This window comes from Pipistrellus kuhlii, unplaced genomic scaffold, assembly GCF_014108245.1.
Source record: "Pipistrellus kuhlii isolate mPipKuh1 unplaced genomic scaffold, mPipKuh1.p scaffold_m20_p_8, whole genome shotgun sequence".
In the NCBI taxonomy this organism is placed as follows: Eukaryota; Metazoa; Chordata; class Mammalia; order Chiroptera; family Vespertilionidae; genus Pipistrellus; species Pipistrellus kuhlii.
This window is the reverse complement of record NW_023425584.1, coordinates 35145064-35172684: the sequence shown is the minus strand read 5'-3', so window position 1 is coordinate 35172684 and position 27621 is coordinate 35145064. Positions and strand designations below refer to the sequence as shown.

The 27621-nt window shown below is 34.9% G+C and overlaps 1 protein-coding gene across 5 annotated transcripts in view; it reads right to left on the bottom strand.

Moving 5' to 3' along the window:
• SPATA5 (spermatogenesis associated 5) overlaps positions 1 to 27621 on the bottom strand; it is a 203044-nt gene that overhangs the window by 112627 nt on the left and 62796 nt on the right. For 3 of the 5 annotated variants that reach the window (XM_045576591.1, XM_036423606.2, XM_045576592.1), the window contains 3 exons: positions 23692 to 23745; positions 20491 to 20570; positions 14840 to 14966 (listed from right to left, as the gene is read on the bottom strand). In XM_045576591.1, the coding sequence (XP_045432547.1) occupies positions 14840 to 14966; positions 20491 to 20570; positions 23692 to 23745 (261 nt within the window). The remainder of the gene's footprint in view (positions 1 to 14839; positions 14967 to 20490; positions 20571 to 23691; positions 23746 to 27621) is intronic. The other 2 variants (XR_004985562.2, XR_006740678.1) reach the window with 1 other exon arrangement.

Below are 27621 nucleotides of genomic sequence, written 5' to 3'. Positions count from 1 at the left end.
GATTCCAAACTCTATACTAATCAGAATACAAGGATTCATAGGTCATATACTCTCAAATCACAGCAAAGATAATACATTATTTCTCATGGCTCTAAAATCAGAAAACCCATTAAATGGGACAAAGTCTTCATTTTTGGACAAGTAAACATTTGAATGTAGAAAAACTAGAAGTGAAATGTATGTGAAGGGCTGCAGAATAAAGCTATCTCAGTTTCCTGGATAACATGGCATGATAATCCTGATTAGTAACATGAAGAAAATAAATTACAGTGATAAAAAGTTCCATATAACAACTCAGTCCCTATAGAGTCATTTCACATAATAGAGATGTCCTTTTTGGGTAATACCTTTATGCAAAAAACTTTTATTTGAAAACTTTTGAAATACCAGATTTTTTAAACAAACTTTAAAAATCTTGTTGATGATTATATGTTTATATGTGGCTACATAAGGCCTAATAAATAAGGGGATGAAAAAGGTAAAATGAAAGAATCCATTTCAGCTTAAAATTAAAAGGCAATGGCTTTAATTTTAAAATGACAGCAAAGAGGTTTTATCCTTCCATGCATAACTTTTCTTGGCTAGCACTCTCTTCAAGTTTTTTAGAAGCACACTATATAAAAATTTAAATTTTAAAACCATATGATGTGAATGCTATAAAAGGTAAGATTTTAAAATCAAGTAGAGAGTGTAGTCATTTGTTAGCACATCATGACCACACATAAGAAACTGATGTGCTAAAGGATATAGAATACAGTATTTAGAGAGACAGTAGTCCTATCTTACAATATTTACTGCCTTTCACATCACTTAACTTTCAAACCATTGAAAGCTATTTAAGCTCTCTGAACATCATTTTCTCATCTCCATAATGTAAACTGAAATACTACTTTGCAGGGTTGCTAAAATTGCAGGTGATGTGTGCCTGCTTAATTACAAGCGGTAATAATTCTTATTACTTTATAGTAATATTTCTGGATTTTTCTGATTCCTTTCATATATTTAACTTTGTATATTACTTAACTTCCACTTCAAATATCATACCCAAGAAAAACTCCTGCAATGAAATACATAAAAGCACATAACCTTTATTTTATTCATATAGGTAGATCTGCCTATAATACCATTCCATATACACATTATACTTTTGTTTAGACCGTGGTCAGCAAACTCATTGGTCAACAGAGCCAAATATCAACAGTACGACGATTGAAATTTCTTTTGAGAGCCAAATTTTTTAAATTTAAACTTCTAATGCCACTTCTTCAAAATAGACTCGCCCAGGCTGTGGTATTTTGTGGAAGAGCCACACTCAAGGCACCAAAGAGCCGCATGTGGCTCGCGAGCTGCGGTTTGCTGATCTCTAGCTTAGACTACATTTTTGCTTCTTTGTTTTCCATGAAGAAAATCCTTGCTGCTTATGAGAACATTTGGCTTCTCTCACTGTCTGAAGGAATACAGGTTTAGGTCACAAAAATGAATGTGAAATATCAACTCATGGAAACTTGGCTGCAGATTACTGTTTTCCTTACTAATTTTGCAAACTATGTAGGCAGTGCAATTAACTATCATCAAAACATACTCACAATTGGAACAGAAGGAAAAGAAGTTTTATACGGAATCATTCTTAATTGTTTTAATGCTGATTAAACACACAACCAGGTTTACTTCAAGGCCGTCAGAATAGTTAACATAAGCTTTAATCTAAGAGTGCATTTTTCTATTCAGCAAATATTAACTCAACTACCAAAACTATCCTTTACTAAACATTTATCACTCTCAAGAAAAAGCTATGTGAACAGTATATAACTGGTGATTAAGTGAGGAGGTTAACATATAGGAAATACTAGCATTCTCAGTGAAGAACATATAAAACAAACTGAAAAGATATAGATATATATATACACACACACATAATTTAGCTCAGCAAATTATTCTCATTTTGAATAAACAAATTACAGCTGACATGAAAAGCTGAAGCTTTCCAAATGCATTAATGCAGCTAATTTGAAGAATGTGTAAGGCAAGTCCTTTTCCTACTAATTGCTTAATATGTATTCCAGCACTTGGATACATCAGGAAACAAAACAAAAATCTTTGTTCTTCTGGAGCTTACACTGGAGCAAGAGGAGAAGAACAATAATAAACACTGTAAATAAGTGGTCTGTATGGTAATAAATACTATAGAAAACCCTGAGTACCATAAAAGGGAATCAGGAAAAAGAGTTGAAGTATCTATGTGTTGGAAAACTGATATGGTGTTTCCAAGAGGTGCAGAATTATAACTGCTTTAGCCAAATGAGACCTGTCTATGAATATTTCCTAACTCTCATCATTCCTTTTAGTTTTCTTGCAAACTGTGTTATAATAGTTATAAAAAAAAGTCAAACACTTTTGTAGGAAAGGTTTGTTTTTGCCTCTTTGTCACCTATGTCATTGCTGGCACATAACAAGTGTTCAACAAATATTTGGTGAATGACTCAATCCAAGCCAATAAACAAACAGTTCATATGAACAGTGGCCCAAAAATTTAGTTCTGGGGTCAGTAAACTTTTTCTTAAAAGGCCAGATAATAAATACTTTCATCTTATCAGCCCAACAGTCTAAACAGCAATGGATGTGGCTGTATTCCAATAAAACATTATTTACATAAAAAGACAGAAAACATAGTTTTCCAATCTCCGCTTAGTTTATCTAAATTGCCTTAAGTCTTTGATTCAACTTTCCTAGAAGTATATTTAAAGATATGTATATTTACCATCTACTTGCTAATACTTGCTTTTTTCAATTCTAATCAACTCAAATAAACAAAACAAAGTTATAATAATGACACAAAAACTCCACTTCTTCCTTCTTTTCTCCTCTCCTTTTTCTTTTACCTTCTCCCTTTCTACTTTTTTTTTTTTTAAGTGAAGATTGATAAACTGTGAAAAAAACTACTACACACTGGCTATTTTTATGAACAAGAACACACACAGCACTACTAATATTGTAGTTACTGATCTAAGGAATGCATTGGCATTGTGTAAAATATATATGAAGTCCTTACATTAGACTAGAATCAGTTGGCTATCATGTATGAATGGCCCAAAAATGCTTGGTACATAGTATGTATCTATCTAATGACTGTCCTTTTCCCAATGTTCCCACAGTTCAACTTGCCCTTTTCCCAATGTTCCCACTTCCTCCCTAACTAAACTTATATAATCTACACTTAAATTTACATTATTATTTTTTAATAAATTATACAACAGGACACACACAAACACACACACACACCCTATTATTTTGAAAAGCAAAGCCAATTCCCCTCATTTCCTTATGCTGCTCATCCTTTGGTTGGAGAAGCCTCTGAAAGCAGTAGGGCCTGCACTCAAACAACATTTCAGGTGAACATCTCCATCTTGTGTCAAAAGAGAGTAACTGCAACACCAAATTTATTGTCAAGTAAAGAACACAGATGTTAGAAGCTGGAGAGTATAAGACCCAAGATTCATTTTTTCCAAATCTACTCTGATGCATATTTTAAACACACCCGTTCAACACACACACATACACACACACACACACACACACACACACACAGAATATAATGCCAGGCATAATAATAGCACATTATTAATACTCTTTATCTCTATGTACTTTAAAAATAATCAAATTACTCATTCTACTAATGACTTTAAAATATTCAATACATGCCTTCAAATTTAGTTCTTGGCTACACTAAGCAGTACAGGAATCTAGGAGCATTAACAATATAAGGTAAGAAGCTTTTCAAATGTAAAATGAAATTCCAAAAGTTTTTGAAGGGAATTACCTTCAAATCATCATAAAGCTAGACGTTTTTGCTCTAACTCAAAATTATTTTCACGTTCACTGAGGTTTATTAAAACAGCATATTATAGAGACCAAAATATTATAGGCTAATCAGACATCTGTGAAAGGGGAAAATATGCAGCTCAACAGGTTTTCCTTTTTCAAAGAGTAATAAATTTTCAGTGAAAAATTTAAGTGTTCTTCAAGTGTCAACCAAGGTTTTTATTACACAACAATAGCCTTAAGGCTGACTTATGGCTTCCCCCAACCCTTTACTGACAATCAAGTGGTTAAAAATCAATTTTTGCACACCTGGATAATAATATATGCTTGCTTTATAACCTGTTTGAGGAAAGAAACTTTACATGTAACAAGAAAGTTTGAAAAGGTAATACCTAAAAAAAAAAAAAAAAAAAAAAAAAAAAGCTTAAAACAAAACAAAACTCAGAAATGTTTAGTAAATTGCATCATTTTATGCAGCAATTAGAGCTTCTATTATGTGTCTCTGGCACACAAAAAAAGGGGGGGGGGGGAGATTGTCATGGCCAATGTGGCTCAGTTGGTTGAGCATCAACCCATGAAACAGGAGGTCATATTTTTATGCAAGTCAGGGCATAGGTCCAGATTTCAGGCTCAATCCCCAGTAAGGGTTGTGCAGAAGGCAGCTGATCAATGATTCTCTCTCATTGTTGATATTTCTAGCTCTCCCTTTCCCTTCCTTTCTCTGTAATCAATAAAAATTTTAAAAAGATTATAGCATAAAAATGATATATCAGGGATTACCTACTATATTTTTGACAGGTACAGAAACCGAGGCACAAAGAGGCTAAATAACTTCAAAGAACACAGGGTTAAAAGAAAGCTAGAATCAAAACCACTACCCTGCACTTATCTCTCTGTCTCATTTCCTCCCTTGCCAGCTTCTCACTGTCAATATCAGGCTTTTCTATCACATTTTGCATGTAACATTCTAGTCATTATCATTTTACCATCTGTCCCGGGGGGCCAATCTCACTGTCCTCCTGACTCATTTCGCCAAATATGCTGCTTACATCATGCAAAAGCCCTCTCCAATGCTATGCACACTCTGAAAACTCAGCTGAATGCTAAGGTATGCAAACGGTTTTGTTCAAAACACAATGTTCAAAGATGAAAATTACACAACTCCTCATACAATGTAATACTTCTAGTATCACAAATTCATGAAGTTGCAGCTATAAATAAAAAAGTGGAGGCAAATGATGAGGAAATTAACTATATGTCAGCCCCCATTTTCTTTAAAGTTAAAGAAAATGTTTTAAATATCTATAAATTTTAAACCAGAATAATGTTGAATACACTATAACAGTATATAAAGCCTTAGAGTTAAGAAGTTTATCTAAAGTTCATGGAATGGAATATCTTATCTACTTCCATCGGAGAAAAGAGAAAGCATTTCTTTACTCAAATATGTATTCTTAAGATAAATTCCACTTTCAACTGGTCTTCCTCCAAAAACAATCTAATCATCCATTTTTCTTCAGGGCTCTCTTTGGTAACTCTTCAAAAATATCCCTATCTCTGTGCCAATTATATGTTCCATGAAGCTCACCTCAATTGGAGATCCTAGACTATATTTATTAAACTTTTTTTTCTTCAAAAGTCAGAAAGCTACACAAATTCTCATTCGTTTTTAAATTACATAATGCCTCTGCTATCTATGCATATAAGAGACACATAGAAAATGGCAGAAACAGGATCCCACAGTTGACAAATTAGAAAGATCTATCAAGTCTAATAAAATGAATTTCATAAGAATTATTGCCTAACTGGTTTGGCTCAGTGGATAGAGCATCAGCCTGTGGACTGAAAAGGTCCCAGGTTTGATTCTAGTCAAGGGCATGTACCTTGGTTACGGAATCATCCCTAGTAGGAGGTGCGCAAGAGGCAGCTGATCGACGTTTCTCTCTCATACATGTTTCTAACTCTCTATCCATCTCCCTTCCTCTCTGTAAAAAAAAAAAATTAATAAAATATTTTAAAGAATTAATTCTTCTATTCCCAAAGCCTGAAACCCTTGCAGCTGCTGCCATGAATGCTATTGGGAAACCATCTGAACTCAAGAAAATAAATATTTGAGAAGCTTATGAAAGTAGGAGAAGCTAGGAGATTCTAAATTTGAAGGAAAACTTCTAGATGTGATTGACGTGGTTCAACTTCTAAGACTTAAATTAATAACACAGGCCCAAGGCAGGGAAGTCATTGCTTAGCAAAAAAAACTGAGGAAAGATTTTGACTTCTTAGTTTTGCTTCTGTTTTGTTCTTGGTGACTTTGAATTCAATAGCAGCCTCTAGTGTGAGGCAGCTGGCAAAAAAACTAACACAGCCCTGCAATGCAACAGGGGTGCTCAAACTTTTTAAAGTGGGGGCCAGATCACGGTCCCTCAGAGAGCTGGAGGGCCGGACTATATGAACTACTAATTCCTACTGTAACACCTCGGCTGCGCTCACTGCCCAAAAAACCTGGCGGGCCGGATCAGACTCACTGCCCAAAAAACCTGGCGGGCCGTAGTTTGAAGACGCCTGTGAATAGCAGAAGCACAGCACTGAGATTAAAGGCATGATGCGCCTCACTAAGCTCTTTGCTAGTCAGACCATAACCTATCATGGAATACATTTGTGGATGCCACAATTTCAGAGAAAGAAACAAATGGACAATAGTTCAGGAAGAAAAGAAAAAAAAGATTAAGAATGCTAATAATGGAATAAGAGTATCACATGGAGTTAAATTTGACATCAGAATAATAATTCTGAACCCTGAATTATTCAAGAAGAAAAAACTGGTGGGAAAGGAAGAATGTAAAGATAAGTCACATAAACAGTTTTCAAAAATAAGGAAGAACCATATAGAAGAGGGATTAAACACTGTTTTTTTATAGTATCTTGGAATAAAATCAGGCTGTTGTATAGAAGCTATAGGGAGACAAACAGCTGCTGCTTCAGTGGAATAAAGAACCTCCTAAGAGTCTGAGAGATAGATGAAGTAGTCTATTTCATGGTTAATAGGTTCCCCATCCGTGTGGGTAAATAAGCAAAGGATGGAGAAAGGATGGGTAGGAACTGTATAACGGGGTCAAGGCACCAGAAGGGTAACTAGACTATCGAGCCTTTTAAGTTCTCTCCAGTCTTAAAAAAAGTAGTTTCAAACTTGGTTACCAAAGGCAATACATTTCCTTATATTTTGTTATTGTTCTTTCTCTAACATAAGACTAAATGTATATGCATACTGATACCATCAAATATTATTTACCAAAGAAATAATTAAATGCAAAATTTTAACTTAAATCTCAATGATGACAAATACTCAAAGGGACATTCGACCTACAATTACATAAAACAAAAACCAATGTAACTTTAAGATTTGGGTGCCATGAATATTTATATTATTCATATAATAAACTGCATTACTAGATTTGAAAAGAATAATTATTTAGTCCTAGAAAATGTATTTTCAATTATCAAATATTAAAAGAACTTTCAAGAAGTGTTGAAACATACTCAAAAGGACAACAAATTAATGCAGTTTTCCTACTAATGTGGGTGTATTTTTGGCTGAGCATTATATTATTGACTCATTTATCTTTAGAAAAGTTATGCAATAAATATATTTAAACAATCTTTAGAAATGTAGCTCATGTACAAACAACATACATTAGAGACTTTACTAAACAAGGTCAGTAAACTTTTTCTGTCAAGGTCCAACTTGTGAATCATTTAGGCTTTACAGGCCACAAGTCTCCACTGTAACCATTCTACTAGAGCAGTGTAAATGCAGTCATAGGCATTAACAAAACAGCGTGGCTGTATTCCAACAGAGCTTTATTTAAAGGGATTAAAATGTGAATTTCTTATAATTTTCACATGTCATAAAATACTATTCTTCTTTTGAATTTTTTCAACCATTTAAATATGTAAAAACCACTCTTTGATTACAGGGTATACAAAAACAGGTGGTGAGCTGAATCTGGCCCACAGACCAGTTTGCTGACCCTTCGGATACACAATCTTTATCTTATCAACATTGAAATAAGAAAGAATCCATAGACGCATAAAACCTTTGATTCACTTTCCTCCTCTCTCCTAAACCCCCTCCCCGAAGATACAATCTTTCCAGCTGCTGCCATAGAAGATAGAGTAAAATTACTTTGGAGAGTACTGAAAAATGATGGTAAAGCTGAAATTGGAAGATGACCTTGAAGGCAGCCTCCCAGGTCTGACCACACTGCAGCTCACCCTTTACCTCTAAAGGCTCTCCAAGTCATTTTAATAAACACTATTAAAAATTAATAAGTATCCTTTCCTTAAATACTTACAGGAAATAAAAAATTTATATTCACTTACAATTTTTATGTCTGTTAGGGCAAGCAGTTTGTTTTTCAGTCTTATTTAGTTGAGAAAGGCAATGTTAGAAGGACTTTTAACTTATAACTAGAAATGGTAAAGGGAAAAATTATTCACAAACATATTTGTAACAGTCTTTCTGTAGGAATTTTTGGAATAGATTCATTTTAAAATTGGAAGCTACATGTATTTAGCTTCTCATTTGCTGACATGTCTAAATATGCTAATTAAATGTTTCCATGTTACAAAGATATCTATAAAACCAACTTTTAATTTGCAATATTTAAGAAATAAAAATATTGTATCATATTGAACTCATCGAGGACATTTCTTCTTTCAGAAAAAAATGAAAGGAAAATTAATGCCAGTTTATTACTTCCATGTCTTAAATATACTAAGTTTGAAAATAATTCTGAACCCTGAATTATTCAAGACCTCTACATAACTTCCAAAATTTTCCTCAAATGAGCAACTGTTTCCATAGACAGTTTAGAGCATGATATTTAAAATTCTACAAACTTACTAATATGAGAAAAGTAGGTTTATAAATTAAGGATCATACTTTTACAATAATCACTAAGAGCCTATTATATACTAGGCATAAGTACTAAAAGTGACCAAAAGGCCTCAATTTAAAAATATTAATGAAATTAAACTATTTTGAGGCTGTTTAACACCTAGAAAAGATGACATGACCATTTTTCTTTAATATTCAACACAAAAGCATGAAATGTCATGGATTGAATACTATACTCTTCTACAGGGGCCAACAGTAACAGCCTAACATAGAACAATATAAACTCCTAGAGTTTGGACACTTAACTATTATTTGGGCATCAATAACAATTTAGTTGTTTGCTGTTCTAAAGTCTCCTGATGCTGAGGAAATCCAGACCATCATCAATCTAAAGACAATATGTCTACTTGACATCACATAATCTCATTAATCTTCATCTGCCCTTCAATTCCTGTCATTCTCATGCAACATGGACACTTAAGGCTGCAAATTCTTTTCACTCATCTGTATGAGTAAGAGGTCTGCAGAGACTTTAAGATACTACTAGAGATCACAGCACAGCTAATGGGTTTGATATGTAAATACAACCCAATAGGAAGCAAAATAATGTGATTCTTGTGCTGTGTCTCAATTCCTTTGCTGAATCACCATAATTCCCAAGAAACTCTAACTTTAGTTTCCCCAGACTACATGAAACTGAAATATTGTCCAAAAAAGACAATAACTATGCACAACATATGGGTCACATTGTAGTATCAATTTCATTCCTCTGACAATCCAGGAATTCTTCCTGTTCTAATATACTAACTTAAGATCATCATGACATAGAGGTTATGGGTTAACAGGTAACAGAATTATAAAGTATGCTAGGTAATTTACAGGGCCAAACACTTTAATTAAACGTAGCCAAAGTTAGGACTAAATGTATTATTTCTTTGACACAAGTTTGGCCCTTTTTCCCCCTTTCCAGTTTTAGGCTAAAAACAAATCTCTGCCTTTCAGCATCAGCCCATGACATTTTTTTAATTTTTTTTTTATCTTCGGGGTTGCGGGTGGTGTCCAGGTTGGGGTTGGTATCGGAGCTGGGGGTGGTGTCAGGGCTGGGGGTGATGCCCGGGTTGGGGGTGGTGTTGGGGTTGGGGTGGTGTTGGGACTGGAGTTAGTGTCCGGGTTGGGGATGGTATCCGGGTTGGTGGTAGTCCAGCCCATGACATTTAATTTAGTTCTTCTGTTGCCTGTTTCTCTTCCTACTGTAGTTTCCTCCAGACAAGACAGGTGGTGAAAACTATGTCTATTCTTTCGTTTAATAGAAAATTGTTTTGTTGTTGTTTTTTGTTTTGTTTTTTAAATTGTCTCTAAGACTGTTTTGTTTCTAATAACATTCAGGGCACATTTTGGACACCATGTTCTAATTTCACATGTGCTGAATCTCTTTTTATTTTTTGTACTACTAGAGGCCCGATGCACAAAATTCATGCAAGACCTGGGAGGGGCGGGGGGAGAGTCGTTCCTCAGCCTAGCCCGCACTCTCTCCATTCTGGGACCCCTCGGGGGATGTCTAGCAGTGGGACTTCTGGCTCCTAACCGCTCACCTACCTGCCTGCCTAATCACCCCTAACTCCTGCCTGCCTGATCACCTCTAATCCCCCTGCCTGCTGGTCTGATAGCCCCAACTGCCTCTGCCTGCTGGCCTGATTGACCACAACCACCCTCCCCTGCCGGCCTGATCGCCCCTAACTGCCCTCCCATGCCGACCCGATTGGCCCCAACCACCTCTGCTTCAGCCCCTGCCACCGTGCCTTTGTCCAGAAGGAGGATTGAACAACCGGAAGATTTCATGTCGACCCAGTCTAATTAGCATATTACCCTTTTATTAGTATAGGTTATTAGTATAGATTACATAATACAGAAATGCTCTATAATTTTCTTCAAAGGAAAAAGTCTGGAAAGGAAGCAGACTTTTGACATACCCTATATCATTTGAGTAGTTTCAAAAGTACAGTTAAGAAAAAGTCATATTCCACACAAATATGAAATTCTACCTGAAATAGAAAAGGATTAAAATATTTTTATAAAAACTTCTAATTATTTAAAGTTGTTACTTTGCACAAGTACAGAATAGATGCAGAACATTTACATCATGTTTCAATGAACTACATTCAAAGCTGCACTTGAAAGCATATCATATCATTTGATGAACTGAGCTACTTTTTCCTATTTACCAATTTTATGTTTTGCTGCCAATAATTTATTTTCATCTATTATAAAGTAAACATTATAATTTTTCAAAAATTAAAGTTAATTAAAGATCTTTAGCTTCTTTTTGAAAATGTCTATATCTTCATAGCATATGCTTTCAACATCCTGGTTAAATGTGCCCATCCAAAATTAACTGGTTAAAAAAACATGGACTTCTAAGTTTTAGAAACTAGTCAAAGTATTCCCTGCCTGAGTGGCTTGGATGGTTGGAGCATCATCCCATCACCAAAAGGTTGCAGGTTCCATTCCCAGTCAAGGAACTTACCTAGGTTGCAGGTACAATCCCCGGTAGAGCTGTGTACAGGAGGCAACTGAACAATGTTTCTCTCTTTCTCTCAAATAAATAAACATATATTCAGGTGAGGATAATGTAAAAAACTAATCAAAGTATGTATGTATGTGTGTGTATATATATGATGTATGCTTATTATGTATATGTACATGCAAATAGACACATTCATACACACAAATACACATATATGTTTGCAGTTTTCTTTGAAGCCTCTTGAAGCAAAGATTATTTAATCAAGAAATGTTAATAGTATGTGTAAAAATAATGGCTCTGAAAATATTTATTTCAGAGAGTTAGATGTACTAAAGGTAACATTTTTGTAAAAGATCAAAAATATGACTAGAATTTGGGTAAGATATTTCCCAAATTTTAATTTCAATTTCTCAAAGCCTGTGATATTGAAGACTGTTACTTATGAGTTGCTATTAATGAAACACTATCTGCTACCTGAGGCAAATATTATTAGCAGTTAAGAAACACAAACACAATGCAAAAAAAATCTAAAATGTAAAAAAAAAAAAAAAAAAAAAAAAAAAAAAAAGGATCCACTTCCATTCCTTCAATTTCACACTTTGAGAAAACTCCTGCTCAAAATCTGGTTAAGCATTTTCTCCAAGAGATCCAAAATATCCACGATAAAGTATCCTAAAGAGAATGTAAGTCATCTACTTTGGGGATTTTGACTTAATTCTAAGATGAGCCTGAAGAAAGGCCTCAAACCTTAGGGTGGCCCAAGAATAATTTCTCATCTCTAAGTTTATCTTAAAATTTCTCAAGGTCTTTTGTACCAAGTATAGATAAAATTTAGGATAACTTATACTTTACTACAAAACACACAATTGATGTTCAATTTAACTCTTAGAGAGAGAAATATAAACAAAACATTATATAAATCACAATTCCACTGTCTTAAAGAAAAGACAAAGTATTACGCATATGAAGAACATGAAAAACTGTACCCTTTCAAAAAGGAATTTTGATTGTTTTATTCCTTTTCTACTTTAAGAGAGTTACATGTATAATTTGAAGACATATCTCTGGACAAGGCAAGGCAGAGAAATGCTGCAAACTGAGAAAGGAAAGCAGATTCCACAGAACAAGGACAATTCAAAGGAGCTAGTTTGTCACCAGTCTTATGACAGGTAAGGATAAGCTGGTCTCTGAGAGTTAAAATTTGCTCTTAGTGCCTAGAAGAGAAATTAGGTAGTGGGGGTTGGGGAAGAAGCTGAAGAGCACTGTGGTAGGAAGAATTCTAGTACAGCCAACCACAACCCTTTGGTGGACCCACCTTCTCCCAGTCATTCAAATACTAATCTAGGTACTACTGTGGAGAGCTTTTGCAAATACAATTAAGGTCGTCCTAAATCAGTTGACTTGGAAGTGGAGAGATTTTCCCTGGGGAGGGGGGGAAATGAGAGAAATGGGGACTAACCTGACCAGGTGATATTTTAAAAGAGGTGGCTTTTCCTGACAATGGAAATTTAAACCATGAGAGGGATAAGATATGGATTTTCCCCACTGCTTTCTTTGAAGATGGAAGGGAACACGTAGGTGGTCTCCAGGAGTTGAGAGTGGCTCCCAACTGACCCAGTAAATAAATTCAGTCCCTACACCTTCAATCACACAACCATGTGCGTTTAGAAGGGTACCACCAGCTCCTGAATGTAGAATGTAGTCCAGCCAACACCTCGTTTTTGGCCTGTAGTGATTCCCTGAGCAGACAGCCCTGTCATGCCATGTCCAGATTTTGACCTACCTATAGATACAAACTGTGGCTCACGAGCCACATGCAGCTCTTTGGCCCCTTGAGTGTGGCTCTTCCACAAAATATCATGGCCTGGGAGAGTCTATTTTGAAGAAATGGTGTTAGAAGAAATTTAAGTTAAAAAAAAAAAATTGGCCCTCAAAAGAAATTTCCATCGTTGTCCTGTTGATATTTGGCTCTGTTGACTAATGAGTTTGCCGACCACTGCCCTAATACATGGGTGGTATGGGAAGCTATTCAATTTGAGGTGATCTGTTATATAGGAAGAGAACTAACACAAGCACTAACCAGGTTGAGTCATACAACTTTAGAGGAACCTAGAGAAGTTTATTTGGAACTTAACTTCCAACTTCAAGAAATGTATTTAACACTGAGGACATATAATATTAAGGAACCAAAGAAAACCACTATTAGATTAAGCATTACAGAGAAGGAAACCCAATAAATTTTAGAACTCATCAGCCATGAAGTCATCAGGAGGCAAATATCCTAAAAATACAGTGTAGTCTAAATAGGAAAACAATGATTTTTCTGGATTTAGCACCTTTATTTGTGAAATCAAAAGGTGGGAGGAGGTCATCTTTATGGGCTCTTTCAACACTTTCTATAACCCTTGGTCACATACAGTCCTACCTTTTCATAGGACTGAGAAGGCTGGGCCCTGACCCAGATCCCACAAATGCTCAGAACTCACCTGGCTTCTTATAAAACACTGCATCAGAAAAAGAATGATTTATTCAGGTCTAAAGCTTTCTTACCTGTAACAACTAAAGAGTCTTTGTCACATAGCAAAATACCTAAGTAAACGAAAGGAAGGCTTTCTTTCCACATAAAACCTCCTTTTATATCTTCAAAAGGATCATTTTTTAAACCTCATTTTTATAACTGAAAGTCTGTGTACACGTGCACAGGATGGGAGGAGCTCATAAAGTCATGTTAACAAAAAAAAAAAGGAAAAATTGGTTCAAGCTCTAGGAGTAAATTATTACCCTGAATTTAAATCCTTATTTTAAAAATTACACATTTAGTATATGTTAAGTCACTTAAAATTTAGTTGGATCCTACTTTAAACTATGACCTGGAGGGGAGGGATAGCAATAGCTTGAAAGGGTTAATTTTGCACCTATATAAGCTTAACACTACAGGCTAAGTAATGGATTCATTACAGAAGTAAAATCCATTGTCATTTTTATTCTAATTATTATGAAATCAGTGGTTAGGCCAGGACTTCTAAAAAGTTGTTAATAATAACTTGAGTCTAGTACAAATAGCCAGAAATTTATCTTAATATGAATGGATACTAAAAACTTCTCAAAAACTATCAGATGAAATAAACAAGAGAATCACAGAACTTTAATTCTCGAGGGAAATATACTGAAAGTTTGCTATAACCATGGAGTAGGAGAAATTCAAGGGGTTCTATTAATATGAAAACCATAAGCAATAATAACACAACCTTTTCTCTGTCCTCTTCATTTCCTTTAGTTTAAAAGCTTTCAGCCAGCTGGTATCATGTTGACCTATGAACCAGGTCGAGGTTCCGTTCCCAATCACGGCACAGGCCCAAGTTGTGGGCTTGATCCCCAGCGGGGGACATGCAGGAGGCAGCCAATCAATGATTCTCTCTCATCATTGATGTTTTTATCTCTCTCTCCCCTCTCTTGCTCTCTGAAATCAATTTTTTAAATATTTTTTTAAAAGCTTTCAGTATTCTCTAAATGAAAAACTGACTAGGAAGTAATTTGACATAAAAAACAATTAAATGATCCAGTTCTTGAATTTAAAACACCCATACAGCCTTCTTTCTTACCTTGTCTATCCTATCTGGGCGGTTAGTAGCTGCCAAAATGGTCACATCCTTTAACTGTTCAATGCCATCCATTTCCGTAAGGAGCTGAGCCAAAACACGGTCAGCTACATTCCCAGCACCTGAAGAACTGATATTAAAAAACAGTTTTAAAAATCTGTTTACCTATCTCCAAATACTCCATTATTTTAAACATATTGTATATTCTCTAACGAAAAAAATTGTTTCAAAATATAAAATGCGTACTTCAGAATCCATTACTTATTGAATTATCATATCCCTAAACTAACTCTATTCAAATAATTTTTTTTCTCTATCATCAACCATGTTCATTATCAACAATGTTCATTTCTCTCCAATAATGACATGCTACACAACTGTCAAATATTAAAAATATGGGAAGAAAAATTTGCTTATTTAAAAATAAATGGATAGGGGAAATCTGTAATACTTTCAACAAAAAGAAAAGAAGTGGATATATATGAGAAATATTAAGGAGACACGATCAATAAGGCTGAAAAACCAAAGTATCCATGGGGTCATTGGGGGAAAAGAACTTTAACTGTAAACATGTTGAGTTTGAAGTGCCTGTGGGACATCTTGAAAATTAAACATAAAAGAAAGTGTTCTGAGGTAGAAATATATCACTTGAAGTCTTGCTATAGAGATGGTACCTGGAAAGATGGAAGAAGAAAAGAACACCCAGGAAGTATATAATGATGAAAAATAAATGAATAACAAACAGAATACTAACACCAGTATTTTAGAGGGGATGTGTATTAGTTAGCTCAGACTGCCGTAACAAAATACAGACTAGGGGCTTAAACAACAGACATTTATTTTCTCATAGTTTTGGAGGCTAGAAGTCCAAGATCAGTATGCCATCATGGTTGAGTTTTGGTGAGAGTTCTGTTTCTGGCTTGTAGATGACTGCCTTCTTGCTGTGCCCTCACATGGCAGAGAGAAATATAAAGCAAGCTCTCTGGTATTTCTTCTTAAAGGGCACTAATCCCACCAGGAGGGCCACACCCACATGACTTCATGTAAACCTAATTATATCCCAAAGGCCTATGATCTACAATATTTTTTGGGAAAAACCATTACGTAGTACTTTATTTATTCTTTTCGGAGCCCTTTTGACAAGTAAATGTATTCCAAAGTTTACAAATGCTTCTTTATAATGAACACAATGATGCTTCTATTCACATAAATGCAGGCCACAAAATTCCCCAAGATAGTCCCAGTGTTTAACTTTTTTAAAACAACATTAAAACATGGTGAACTGAGATTCTGAGAACAACCAGCTTGGTGAACCCAATCTTTAGGTTCTCTGCACCATCATTGTCTTATTTAAAAAATGAATGTGTAGTGCTTCTTTGGAAGACACCGTTCTAGAAAGCTGAGATAAGAGGATAAAGTTATCACTGTCCTCTTAATAACTTCATAATCATTGGCACCTATAAATGAGGAAGTTATATTAGGTATTATATAAATCCTTCTAGCTTCAGAATTCTATGATTCTGTGATGGTATTAGGTAGTTCCTAAGCAAAGTTATTTAATTCATTATTTTTAATAAAAATAACACTATTCAGAAACTCATTATTGATACCCCCCAATAGGACAGTTCTAAACAAAGTGGTGAACTCACACTTGTCCAGTTTGCTATTTGTTGTAGGAGGAAACAGTGGCTGTAAATAATGTGGAAGATGAGGCGAAGGGAATTCTTTGGAATCCCATTACCCATTCTGCCTTGCCCTTTATTTCCACAGATCATTGAGAGCTAGCCAGAGAATAGCACAGTGAAAATGTTTTATGGGCTGAGAAATATTCTTGGCTTAATTTCAAAGCTGCAATAGGAAGCAAAACCCATAAAACTGACATTCTAGGAAATCAACTCACAGAAAAAGTTTTAAAACAAATGTGTAATCACTAAAATAATGAAATGATTTTTATAAAACTTTATTATCTGCAAGAGATAGGCAACATGACAACAAGGGGGAAATGTTCAGCTATAGAAAATTGAAGATAGACTTTCCCAAAACATTAATTAATTCTCTTTTCCCTTAAGAGGTCAAGCCATTTTTCTAAATTATTCAGATTCAAAAGTCATATGATGCCATAGACCAAAGGGACTTTATATCTTAGAACAGGCCAACAAACTATAGCCATAGACCCAATCTGGCCAGCCGACTGTTTTTCTATTTGATCACATACTTGCTAGAGCCTCTTGCACTACAGTAGCAAAGAATGAACAGTTTCAGTAGAGAATGTATGCCTCCCTCCACCAAAGCCAAAAATCTGTACTAACAGAAATATCACTGCTATGTAGTAATTAGTACACTGATTTTTATTTTTCAATACTCCATACTTCACAAAAAATGATATATTCATTTCCTTTTCAACTCGTCTAATAAAATAAAATGCCCTATCATCTCTTCACATGATTTCTAAATTATACTAGTAGACTAACATTTCAATTGTCCAATTTAAAATTTTCAATGTTTATTTAGTATACATTTCAAAATGTCATCAAGAGTTCCAAATAGTGGGCATCTTAATTTGTTTCTTAAAATCTCTCTCCCATCTCCCCTGTAGTCATTATTCAGGCTTGGAAGAAACCTACAAAAAGACCTAAAGAAGGCTAGCCCAAGAAATACTACTCTGAACACAAGCATTTCCTATGACGATTCTCTTGGTGATATAAAACACAAGAAAACTTTCATTTTTAAAGTTTAGAACAAGAGAAACTACCTGTGCTATGACAACAAAAAAATAATTCCTAGTTACTGCAACAGGCCCTGCCTTGAAGAAAAGTCGGACCTTTACTCTATCTGCTACAGTACTTACTTAGCACAGACACAACACTAAATATTCATAGAACTCTGTTACAAGTCATGAAACTATTAAAATTAAAAAATATTATACACTTTCCATCTCTTCTTTTGCTGTTTTCTTCAGCATTTCTGTTTAATATTAAAAGTTTAGCAATTTGGCTGAAGCCGGTTTGGCTCAGTGGATAGAGTGTCGGTCTGCGGACTGAAAGGTCCCAGGTTCAATTCCGGTCAAGGTCATGAACATTGGTTGCGGGCACATCCCCGGTAGGGAGTGTGCAAGAGGCAGCTGGTCGATGTTTCTCTCTCATCGACATTTCTAGCTCTCTATCCCTCTCCCTTCCTCTCTGTAAAAAATCAATAAAATATATTTAAAAAAAAAAAGTTTACCAATTTGAAAACTACTAGTATGAGTACCAAAAAACAGGCACTGAATTTAGAAACTTAAAATATACAAAATAATGGTTAGAATTTTTAATAAGTAGTTTTTGTTAGAGTTTGTTAAGCATAGCAATGTTCTTTATATAATTAGATAATTTTTATCCAGGTATAAATTTACCCAGCTTTTTTACATACTGCCATATGGGTTTGATCTAAATATTATTGTTTGAACAAATGAAAACAATGACTATTCTATAGCCCAATATTATGTAGAAATGCCTCCTAGTTTATGGAATTTTTTATTTTTCTCTTTTTTCCCATGTTTCCATTTCTTTAACAATGCATAAAATTGGTTTAATAGCTTGAAAATGTTATTTGGTTTAATAGCTTGAAACAGCTATTGATGGATACTGGTATCCATCAATAACTGTTTTTTGTTTTCGTTTTTTCAGTTTTTAGAAATTGTTTAAACAGCTGAAGAACAAAAACATACAACATACATGTGGAGATTTGATTTTTTTATTTCAGTTAATAGCAATCAAATTAGATATAACAATGCCTATCTAGGCAAAGTGGCGCATCAATAAATTAGGAAGAAAAAAACAAAACCAACAACCCTGAAAACAGAATATCACTCGAGATTCTCATAGCTATAAAAAAACAAAACTATATAAGACTCACTGCAACTGAAGTACAACCACAACTCTCTACCTTGGCCCATTAGCATTACATTTGCTTATCAGACTCATCTTCGTTTTCTGAAATGTCAAATAACTTTTGATCCCAAATATATATATATATATAATGGCTAATATGCAAAGTGTCCCCTCAAGAGTTCGACCAGGAGATTGGGAGTTCGATTGCTCACTATGAAGTGCACTGACAAGGGACCAGCGCAGAATGAAGGAAGGCCCCCGCCCGCATTCGGAAAGCCCTGATCAGCCCTGATCGCTGGCCAGGCCTAGGGACCCTACTAATGCACAGATGTCGTGCACCGGGCCTCTAGTTTTCTATATAAAGGAAAACTGCATAGAATTCATTTGTACTTGATTTGAAGGAGCCAAGGGAGGAGGAAAGTACATAGTATAGAATACAATGAACAGTATTAAAGGAAATGTTACCTGGAGGCTGCAAATCATTAGCATCTCTAATACATTAGCAAAGTCCTACTGACCAAATTGCCTGCAAAAACAAGATATTTCTACCAAGTGCCTAGTCTGGTTTCTCACACCATTTTATTTCAAAAGCATTTTATGAGAATCTGCTACATATTCTACCTCCCATCTGGTTCACATTTAACAATGTATCCCCATCTTGTTCCTTTTAGTCTCCAAAAACAGATGTCCCCAACATCACATGACTGTGGCAGGTCACACTGCATCAGCTAACTTTTCTGGCTTCCTTTTCTTTTCTTGCAGTTAAGGTGAACTTGAGCTATTTGCAACCTTTTGTGTCATCTCACTTCAGAAGTAATAAAAAGGGCCTAAGTACTTTAACTCATAAAATAAAAAAGACTGGTGGGTATTTGCAGTAGATCAAACAGGAGAGCAGGGCAGGCTCCCTCCTAACAAGTTTCCTAATGACAATTTACATTCTCATCCGGTGAGGCAGGGTAGAATACCCAGGAAGGAAGAAAACAGCAATGATTCTTATGAAATTTACTCCTAGGGCTTACATGGTGCCTTCTCCATCACTATAATTACCATCAGGGAACTTTTATAATCAATATATACAACAGGAAGTTATGCACAGAGCATATAGATTAACATTCTCCAACATGAAGTATTTGCACATATTTCTTAAAGGACCTCTAAACATTTGTGGAGGAAAAAAAAGGCATACTTGTAAATAGTTCTGTGATATGTATACATATATGTGTGTGTGTGACTATATGATTATATGTTTAAAATATAAATAATTTTATTCAGTACCTGAGATTCGGGAACAAAATATTAATGCTAATTTTAATTCTATTGTACCTAATTATATTTTAAGAAATATGATTTAATCCAGAAATACTAATATCTGTGTAATAACATCTTGTATTAGAATTGAGTTCTACTGCATCATTATATTATGCTTAATTGGGCTTTTATTTATAGTTTTAATCATATATTTATAACAAATCAAATTTTGATAGTGCTAGGGATCCCTGTAGATTACAAACTATAAAAATTAATTCAAATGTCCCAACTTGTTATCAATGTATTGTGTTTTTTTTCTTAATTGTATATGAAATTATACAAATGAAATAATTTAATGGGTATGAGAAATTATATTCATGACATAATTTAATGGGTATAAGAGAAAATAACCACATGAATTGAAAAATGTTTTCTTTATGCCAAATGCACTAGTAAGTAAAATTGGTATAAGAAATGCTATTTATTCTACACTGTAACTGCTAATGTTTAACAGTAGTCCTATGAAATACTGCCTACCTGCCCCTTTCAACTGCTAAGGCATCCAGTTCATCAAAGAAAATAATGGAAGGAGCCACGGCTCTCGCTTTGCGGAAGATCTGGTGGAAAGAAGAGTGTCACGTTAGGGAAAGATCAGTAAACTCCAAAAACCCCTGACATTGGTTTTAGTATGAAAACTGCTTAGAACTGAATCTATTATGTACAAGACAATCAGCCCAATCATTTTGTCTACAACTTACAATAGATGGATACACACTGCACAAAGATAAGGCAACAACATGTATCCAGAAGTCTATCTGTAGGAGGCAATATGGTTAAGCAATCAATCTCAGCTGAAACCACAACTCCACCATTACAGTAGTTGTGTGATCTTCAGAATAGGTAACTTTACTTCTCTGAACTTCTATTTCTACATCTCTAAAATGCAGATAATAGTAAATGCCAGTCTCAGAAGATTCTCTTCAGAACTAAATAAAAAATAATAATCAAAGCATTTATTACTAAATAATAAACAAAGCATTTATTACTAAAACATAGTATCGGTCTAGTAACAATTAATGTCGTTTTTAAACATTCGTTTAAAATCTTGCTTGGCGTTGACTTGTATTGACATAACCTTCAAACACGTGGTATCTACAGAACGTGTGAAGTGCCATTAACAAGTTTTGCTTGAAAAAGTTTGTGTTTGGTTTGGTTTTTGTTGCAAAACTAGGGCTAAGAAGATGGTGGATGAAGAGCATATTCGGCACTGAATGCTTTACGAGTTCCAATTAGGAAGAAAAGCAAGTGAGGTGCAAAAAACATCTGTAGTGCTCTTGGTCAAGATGCAGTTAGCGCCAGAAAATGCCAGCGTTGGTTTGAGAAATTTCGCGAGGGAAATTTTTCGTTAGATGACAAGAGTGGTCGAGGCCATGTGTCCAATTTTGATCAAGAAGCTCTTCAAGCTCTTTTGGTGCAAAATCCTCAAATTACCCAACAAGAGCTTGCGACAACTTTAAATTGTTCACAAAAAACAATTTCCAATCAATTGCGTGCACTTGGCAAAGTCCAAAAGTTTGGAAAATGGGTTCCTCATGAGTTGACCGACAACAACCGTAATCAAAGAGTCACAATTTGCAGTTCGCTTCTCTCTCGTCAAAACCGTTTGCCATTTTTAGAGCAAATTGTTACCGGAGAGGAACAATGGGTGCTGAATGTTAATTTGAAAAGGCGGCCTCAATGGTTGGACAAAAATGAGGCTCCACAGCCCACGCCAAAACCTGACTTGCATGCGAAAAAAGTGATGTTGTGTGTTTGGTGGAATTTTAAAGGATTTCTTCATTATGAACTTTTACCATCTAACCAAACCATTACAAGTGCAGTGTATAGTGCCCAATTGGAAAGGTTAGCCCAAGCTTTAAGAGAAAAAGAACCCGCACTGATTAATCGGAAGGGCGTAATTCTTCACCACGATAACGCACGACCGCATACTGCAAGAATCACTGCTGAAAAACTGCGCCAGTTGGAATGGGAAGTTCTCCCTCAACCTGCATATTCTCCTGATATTGCCCCTTCCGATTACCATTTGTTTCGTTCTTTGCAAAACTTTCTTCTTGGAAAAAAATTTAATAATGAAGAATGCCTCAAAAATGCATTGACCGAATTTTTTGCATCAAAATCACAAGAATTTTACAACAGAGGGATTAAAATGCTTCCTGAGCGTTGGGCACAAGTAGTAGAAAACAACGGCAACTATATTGTTGATTAAATTTTGTTGTATTGTTTAAATAAATTCAATTTAAAAAAGTATTAGAAAACGACATTAATTATTACTAGAACTAATAAGAGCTTGGTAAATGACAGGTTTACTATAATAAAAACATATTTAAAAGAAAAACTATACATGTGCAAAATCAACCATAGCTTAGCATATAAAATACCCATAAACTCAAACCAAGCACTTTGTTCATGTCTCTGAAGACTTTATGAGAATAGAATAGTTGATGTAAAGCTGGGACAAGAAAAATAGCCAAAACTTGAAAGATCATTGGTTTGTTAGACCACAAGTCAATCAAACTATTAACACCAGTGCCCGATAGCCATGAGGGTGACATGTGGAAATGGGCTAGAAAAAGCCCGCACAGACAGAAAGAAATCCAAATGTGTGTTACTTGAAATCTAGGCCCCCATTTTCTTGTCATAAGAATCATGACCATAAAAATACAAAACAGTTATCAAATCATTAATATTTATAAAGATCACTTTATTTCATTTTAATCAATAATAGTGCTGTCATTATCAATTAATGTTTTATACAATTATCTTCACCTACATTTTAAAAGAAAAAAAGTAACTTAAAATTGTTTCTCAGATAAAAAGAAAGTGTCCCAATCTGTAATACTCAGGTAACTTCACAAACGGAGACCACCCACTCCACAGCTATTTGTGTGTTCTTGTCCTTGCTTAGCTTCTGTGAAGATAGAGAGTACCTATGTGAGGTAGGCCCACCTCCACTTGGGAAAGTCAAGACTTGTGGTCAAACTGATGTTACCCAACTCCAGCACCTTGATTTTACATGAATTTAGTATGTGTAGCTTCTGTAATATGAAGGAGTGGCCTATCACTTAGGCACAGGCTAAACAGGAGAGTACAGTGGAGTTTTCATATACTAAGCTTACTTGATTTAAAGGACTATCTAGTTTAAAGGATTTAAGTCTCATTCTGTGACCATGTGTTCTAAGTATAAACATGTCACTTCTAAAAAGAAATACTGGCCGTTGTTAAAAAAAAATCTTTATTTGGTAAAACTAAAGGATGATACTACAATAAGGCTTAAAAACAAAGTATGGTAGGTGATCAAAAATGCATTTTAAGCCAAAACCGGTTTGGCTCAGTGGATAGAGCATTGGTCTGTGGACTGAAGGGTCACAGGTTTGATTCTGGTCAAGGGGATGTACATTGATTGCAGGCACATCCTGGGTGGGGGATGTGCAGGAGGCAGCTGGTCGATGTTTCTCTCTCATCAAGGTTTCTAGCTTTCTATCCCTCTCCCTTTCTCTCGGTAAAAAAATCAATAAAATGTATTTATTTTAAAATAATAAAATAATATTTGCCTAAAGAAAAAATATACCACTAGAATTTAGATTTGGAAATTTGAAAATCTGCAACCCTAGCAAAATGGAAACCATACATAGGACAGAAGTATAGTTCTTCTGTGCAGAGTTTAAGGCATCATCTTACCTCTCTAACTGCTCTTTCAGATTCACCAACATATTTATTCATCAATTCAGGACCCTGCATGAGAAGAAAACATCTATTTAGTTCTTTATAAATATAACCACAAGAAGAGAAAATAAATACATAAGAGAAGAAAAGGGGGGGGGGGAAGATAAATAAAAAACATGCTAATAATTAAATTAATTCCTTTAGCATGCTTATTTTCACTACATGTTGTTTGTGCCTCAAAAACTTAAGCCATGCCCTAACTGGTTTGGCTCAGTGGTTAGAATGTCGGCCTGCGGACTGAAGGGTCCCAGGTTCGATTTCAGTCAAGGGCAACCTTGGTTGCAGACACATCCCCAGTAGGGGGTATTAAGGAGGCAGCTGATTGATGTTTCTCTCTCACTGATATTTCTAACTCTCTATCCCTCTCCCTTCCTCTCTGTAAAAAAAAAATCAATAAAAAAAAATATATATATATATTTATAAATTAAGCCACTCCATGTCCCAAAAACTACACATCAATACAAAAGCAAGGCTGTGACCATAAACATCTTGTTCTCTGTCTACCGGTTGCCCCCATTTTCACCCTATATCAGGCACAGTGCTAGGGTTAGCTGCTAGCATGGGTACATATGGTCTGTGAGGCCCATAATTGCTCATGAGTTATATAACTTTTTAAAAAAGTGATACATAAATCCCTAGAATAGATCAAGTCAATGAGACTGGATAAGGTTATTTCTTTTCCAATTTTATTTACCAGATAACTATGGTGTGTCAGTCTTACCACATTCCACCTGCCTAAATATCATGTGCTTCACCGATAAGGGTGATCAAGAAAACTACCAGAAAGGCTTTCAACCATGTGAGAACACGTCGAAAAGATAGTCATCTGTGAACCAGGATTTGGGATCTCATTAGACACAAATCTGCTGGCTCCTTAATTTTGGATTTCTAGTCTCGAAACCATGGGGAATAAATACCCAAGCTATGATATATTTTTTTTATAGCAATCTAAATGGACTGAGATACCATTTAAAGCAGGAACTGACAAATTTCTTCTGTAAAAGGCCAAGTAGTAAATATTTTAGGTTTTGGAATCCAAAAAAGGTAAATAAAGAAAAAAGAAAGAAAACTACCAGAAGAAATTTAAGTACCATATACTGGCTTACTTGGTGATAGCATTACTTTGTATGTTTTCGTGGCTGAGATCAAATATTCAAGTTTACAAAACAACAGAAATAGCATAAATGCATGTAAAATATTTGTCAAGCTGTTGAATCTAGTGTGAACTAAACCTGACTCATCTTTTACTGCTTTATTATTTTACACCGTTATCAGTCACAAGTTCAAGGGCAATATTTATACCTCCTACTCTTGCAATTTTGTCCCGTTAATCTACTGGGTTTCTTCCAGTCTTCCCAAGGGCTTTTTAAATGTGTCTGACACCTGCCTGTTGCTTTTGGCTATTACAATTCAAATCAAGTTTTTATAAGTTCTGAAATGTCTAGGGAAGACAAGTTAACCTATGTGTTAACTATGGTTAAATGTTATGGAATATACTCATAAAAACTCAAACTCACATGAGATAGAATTACATATATGTAATATAAGTACAGGATCTTGAAAATTAATTTTAAAGAAACCAGCATCAGCACATATAGAAGGCCATTTTGGAAAAGCATTTCAAAGAGTTTGAAAACAGGCATTACATACCAGGCCTTGGACAAGTTTCTACTAAAAAGTGACAAAGGTTGAAAGGGATCAGAAGATAATTCAAGCTGTTCCTCTCAATAAGTATAATATAAACCTTCTCCATAATTCATTCACTCAAGAAAACAAATTTTAAGAACTTATACTGAAGATATCATGCTGATTCCATTTAACCTAGCAGTAAAGTGTACATGTACACATGTCCACAAAAACTCTCAGTATGTTATTCCTGGCTCTCTTGTCTCTCAATCTTCTTTACTATCTATGATGTATAATGTTAAACACTGGGTCTCAACTTTTGCACTCTTATCTCTAGAAATGACCATCCTCTTAAGCTACAAATCCATTTTTACAATGGCCTTCGGGACCTATATGCCATGTAGTTTTAAAGGTGTTTCAACCCAGCCAATGTGGCACAATGGTTGAGCATCCAACCCATGAACTAAGAGGTCACTGGTTCGATTCCCCATCAGGAAACATGACCAGCAGGGTCAATCCCTGATTGGGAGTGTGCAGGAGGTAGCCAATCGATGGTGTTTCTCTATCATTGATGTTTCTATCTCTTTATCCATCTCCCTTCCTTTTTCTCTAAAAATCAGTTAAAAACGTACTTTTTAGCCCTACCTGGTTTGGCTCAGTGGATAGAATGTCAGCCTACAAAATGAAGTGTTCCAGGTTCAATTCCTATCAAGGGCACATGCCCAGGTTGCAGGCTTGATCCCCACTGTGGGTCATTCACACAGTGGCCAATAAAGGATTCTCTCTTCATGGATGTTTCCCTTTCTCTCTCTCTCTCTCTCTCTCTCTCTCTCTCTCTCTCTCTCTCTCTCTCTCTCTCTCTCTCTCTCTCTCTTCCCTCCTCCCAACCTCTCTCTGAAATTCATAAAAAATATTAAAAAACAAAATAAAACCTTATTTTTAAAAACAGTATAAAGGCATTTCCAAACTCCACATGTCTAAACCCCAATTTATTATTTGCTTTCCCACCTCCAACCAGCTTCTTCTCCTCACATACTAACTCTTTTCAGAGTTATACGGAACTTCCACTTGTCAGTCTTTGGAAACAAACAAACAAATTCACCTCGAGTTCTCCCTTTATTTCTCAATTTTCACATATAATTAATCACCAAGATTCTAAATATTACCCATTTCATTATGTCTTTTGTTTAGTTAAGTGTCTCTCTCACTAAATTATGGGCTGACAGATAGCATGGAACCATCTCTTTGCTTACCACTGACAAACAGATACTTAATATATAGTTTAAAATTATTGTTGCAATGTAAAACATTTATAGATATTTTTAAATTATTATAAATGTAAATCTGTAATATTTATTTCAACTCCAATTAAATTCTATTTAAAAAGATTGAAAAGAATAACTAGTCTCTCTTAGCTGGAATCTATAAATAAAAAAATTAAACCAACCCAATAATAAAGTTTTATTCTCTATTATTAAATAAACTCCTTAAGAGTCTGAAAACATTCTTCTCTTTCTAAATTTTTCTAGGTTCTCTTAGATTCCAATAGTGCTAAAAGTTTTGTTATTATAGTTCATTATTTATTTTATTTTATTTTTTTATTTTTTTACCTTAGCCAAATGTTACAGAATATTTTCATAGCAAGACATATATTTCATATAGCAGTTTTACCAACTAATATTGGTGTTTCAACTTTAATATGTCAGCTTAAACAGTGTACCAAAAAATGCCAAATTTAAGTAAATACAACCTAACTTCTACAGAACTTTGTAATACTGGCAAAGGTATATTAATTCTTCTATTTGTCCTAAGAATAATAGGTTACTATTCCCTAACAGCCATTCAAACAATGATAAAACTAAGTATATGTCTTTATTTAGTACCAATGCTAATAATTGCCAATTTAAGTGTATGGGACACATCAGAAAACATTATTGGGAGAAATTGAAGGGATTTTAAAGTTAAAACATAAAAACTCTAAAGGTAATTAAATATAAACTCAAAAGGTCTCAGACTCTAGACAAGTCCACATGACAACAAACCTATAGAAGGAGAAGAAAGAGTTAAGGTCCACAAAAGGCACACAACTGAACATAGTTCCTGGTGAGACTCTAAATTAGAAACTGTACCCAAGGTGAAAGAAAAAATAACCAAAACTCTAAAAGAAAGTATTCTTTAGAATATGGGGTCTGGGTCTGGGGCCAGAACCAACACACATCTTTATAGGCTTCAACAGAGAACAGCAGTGAAACAGGCAAG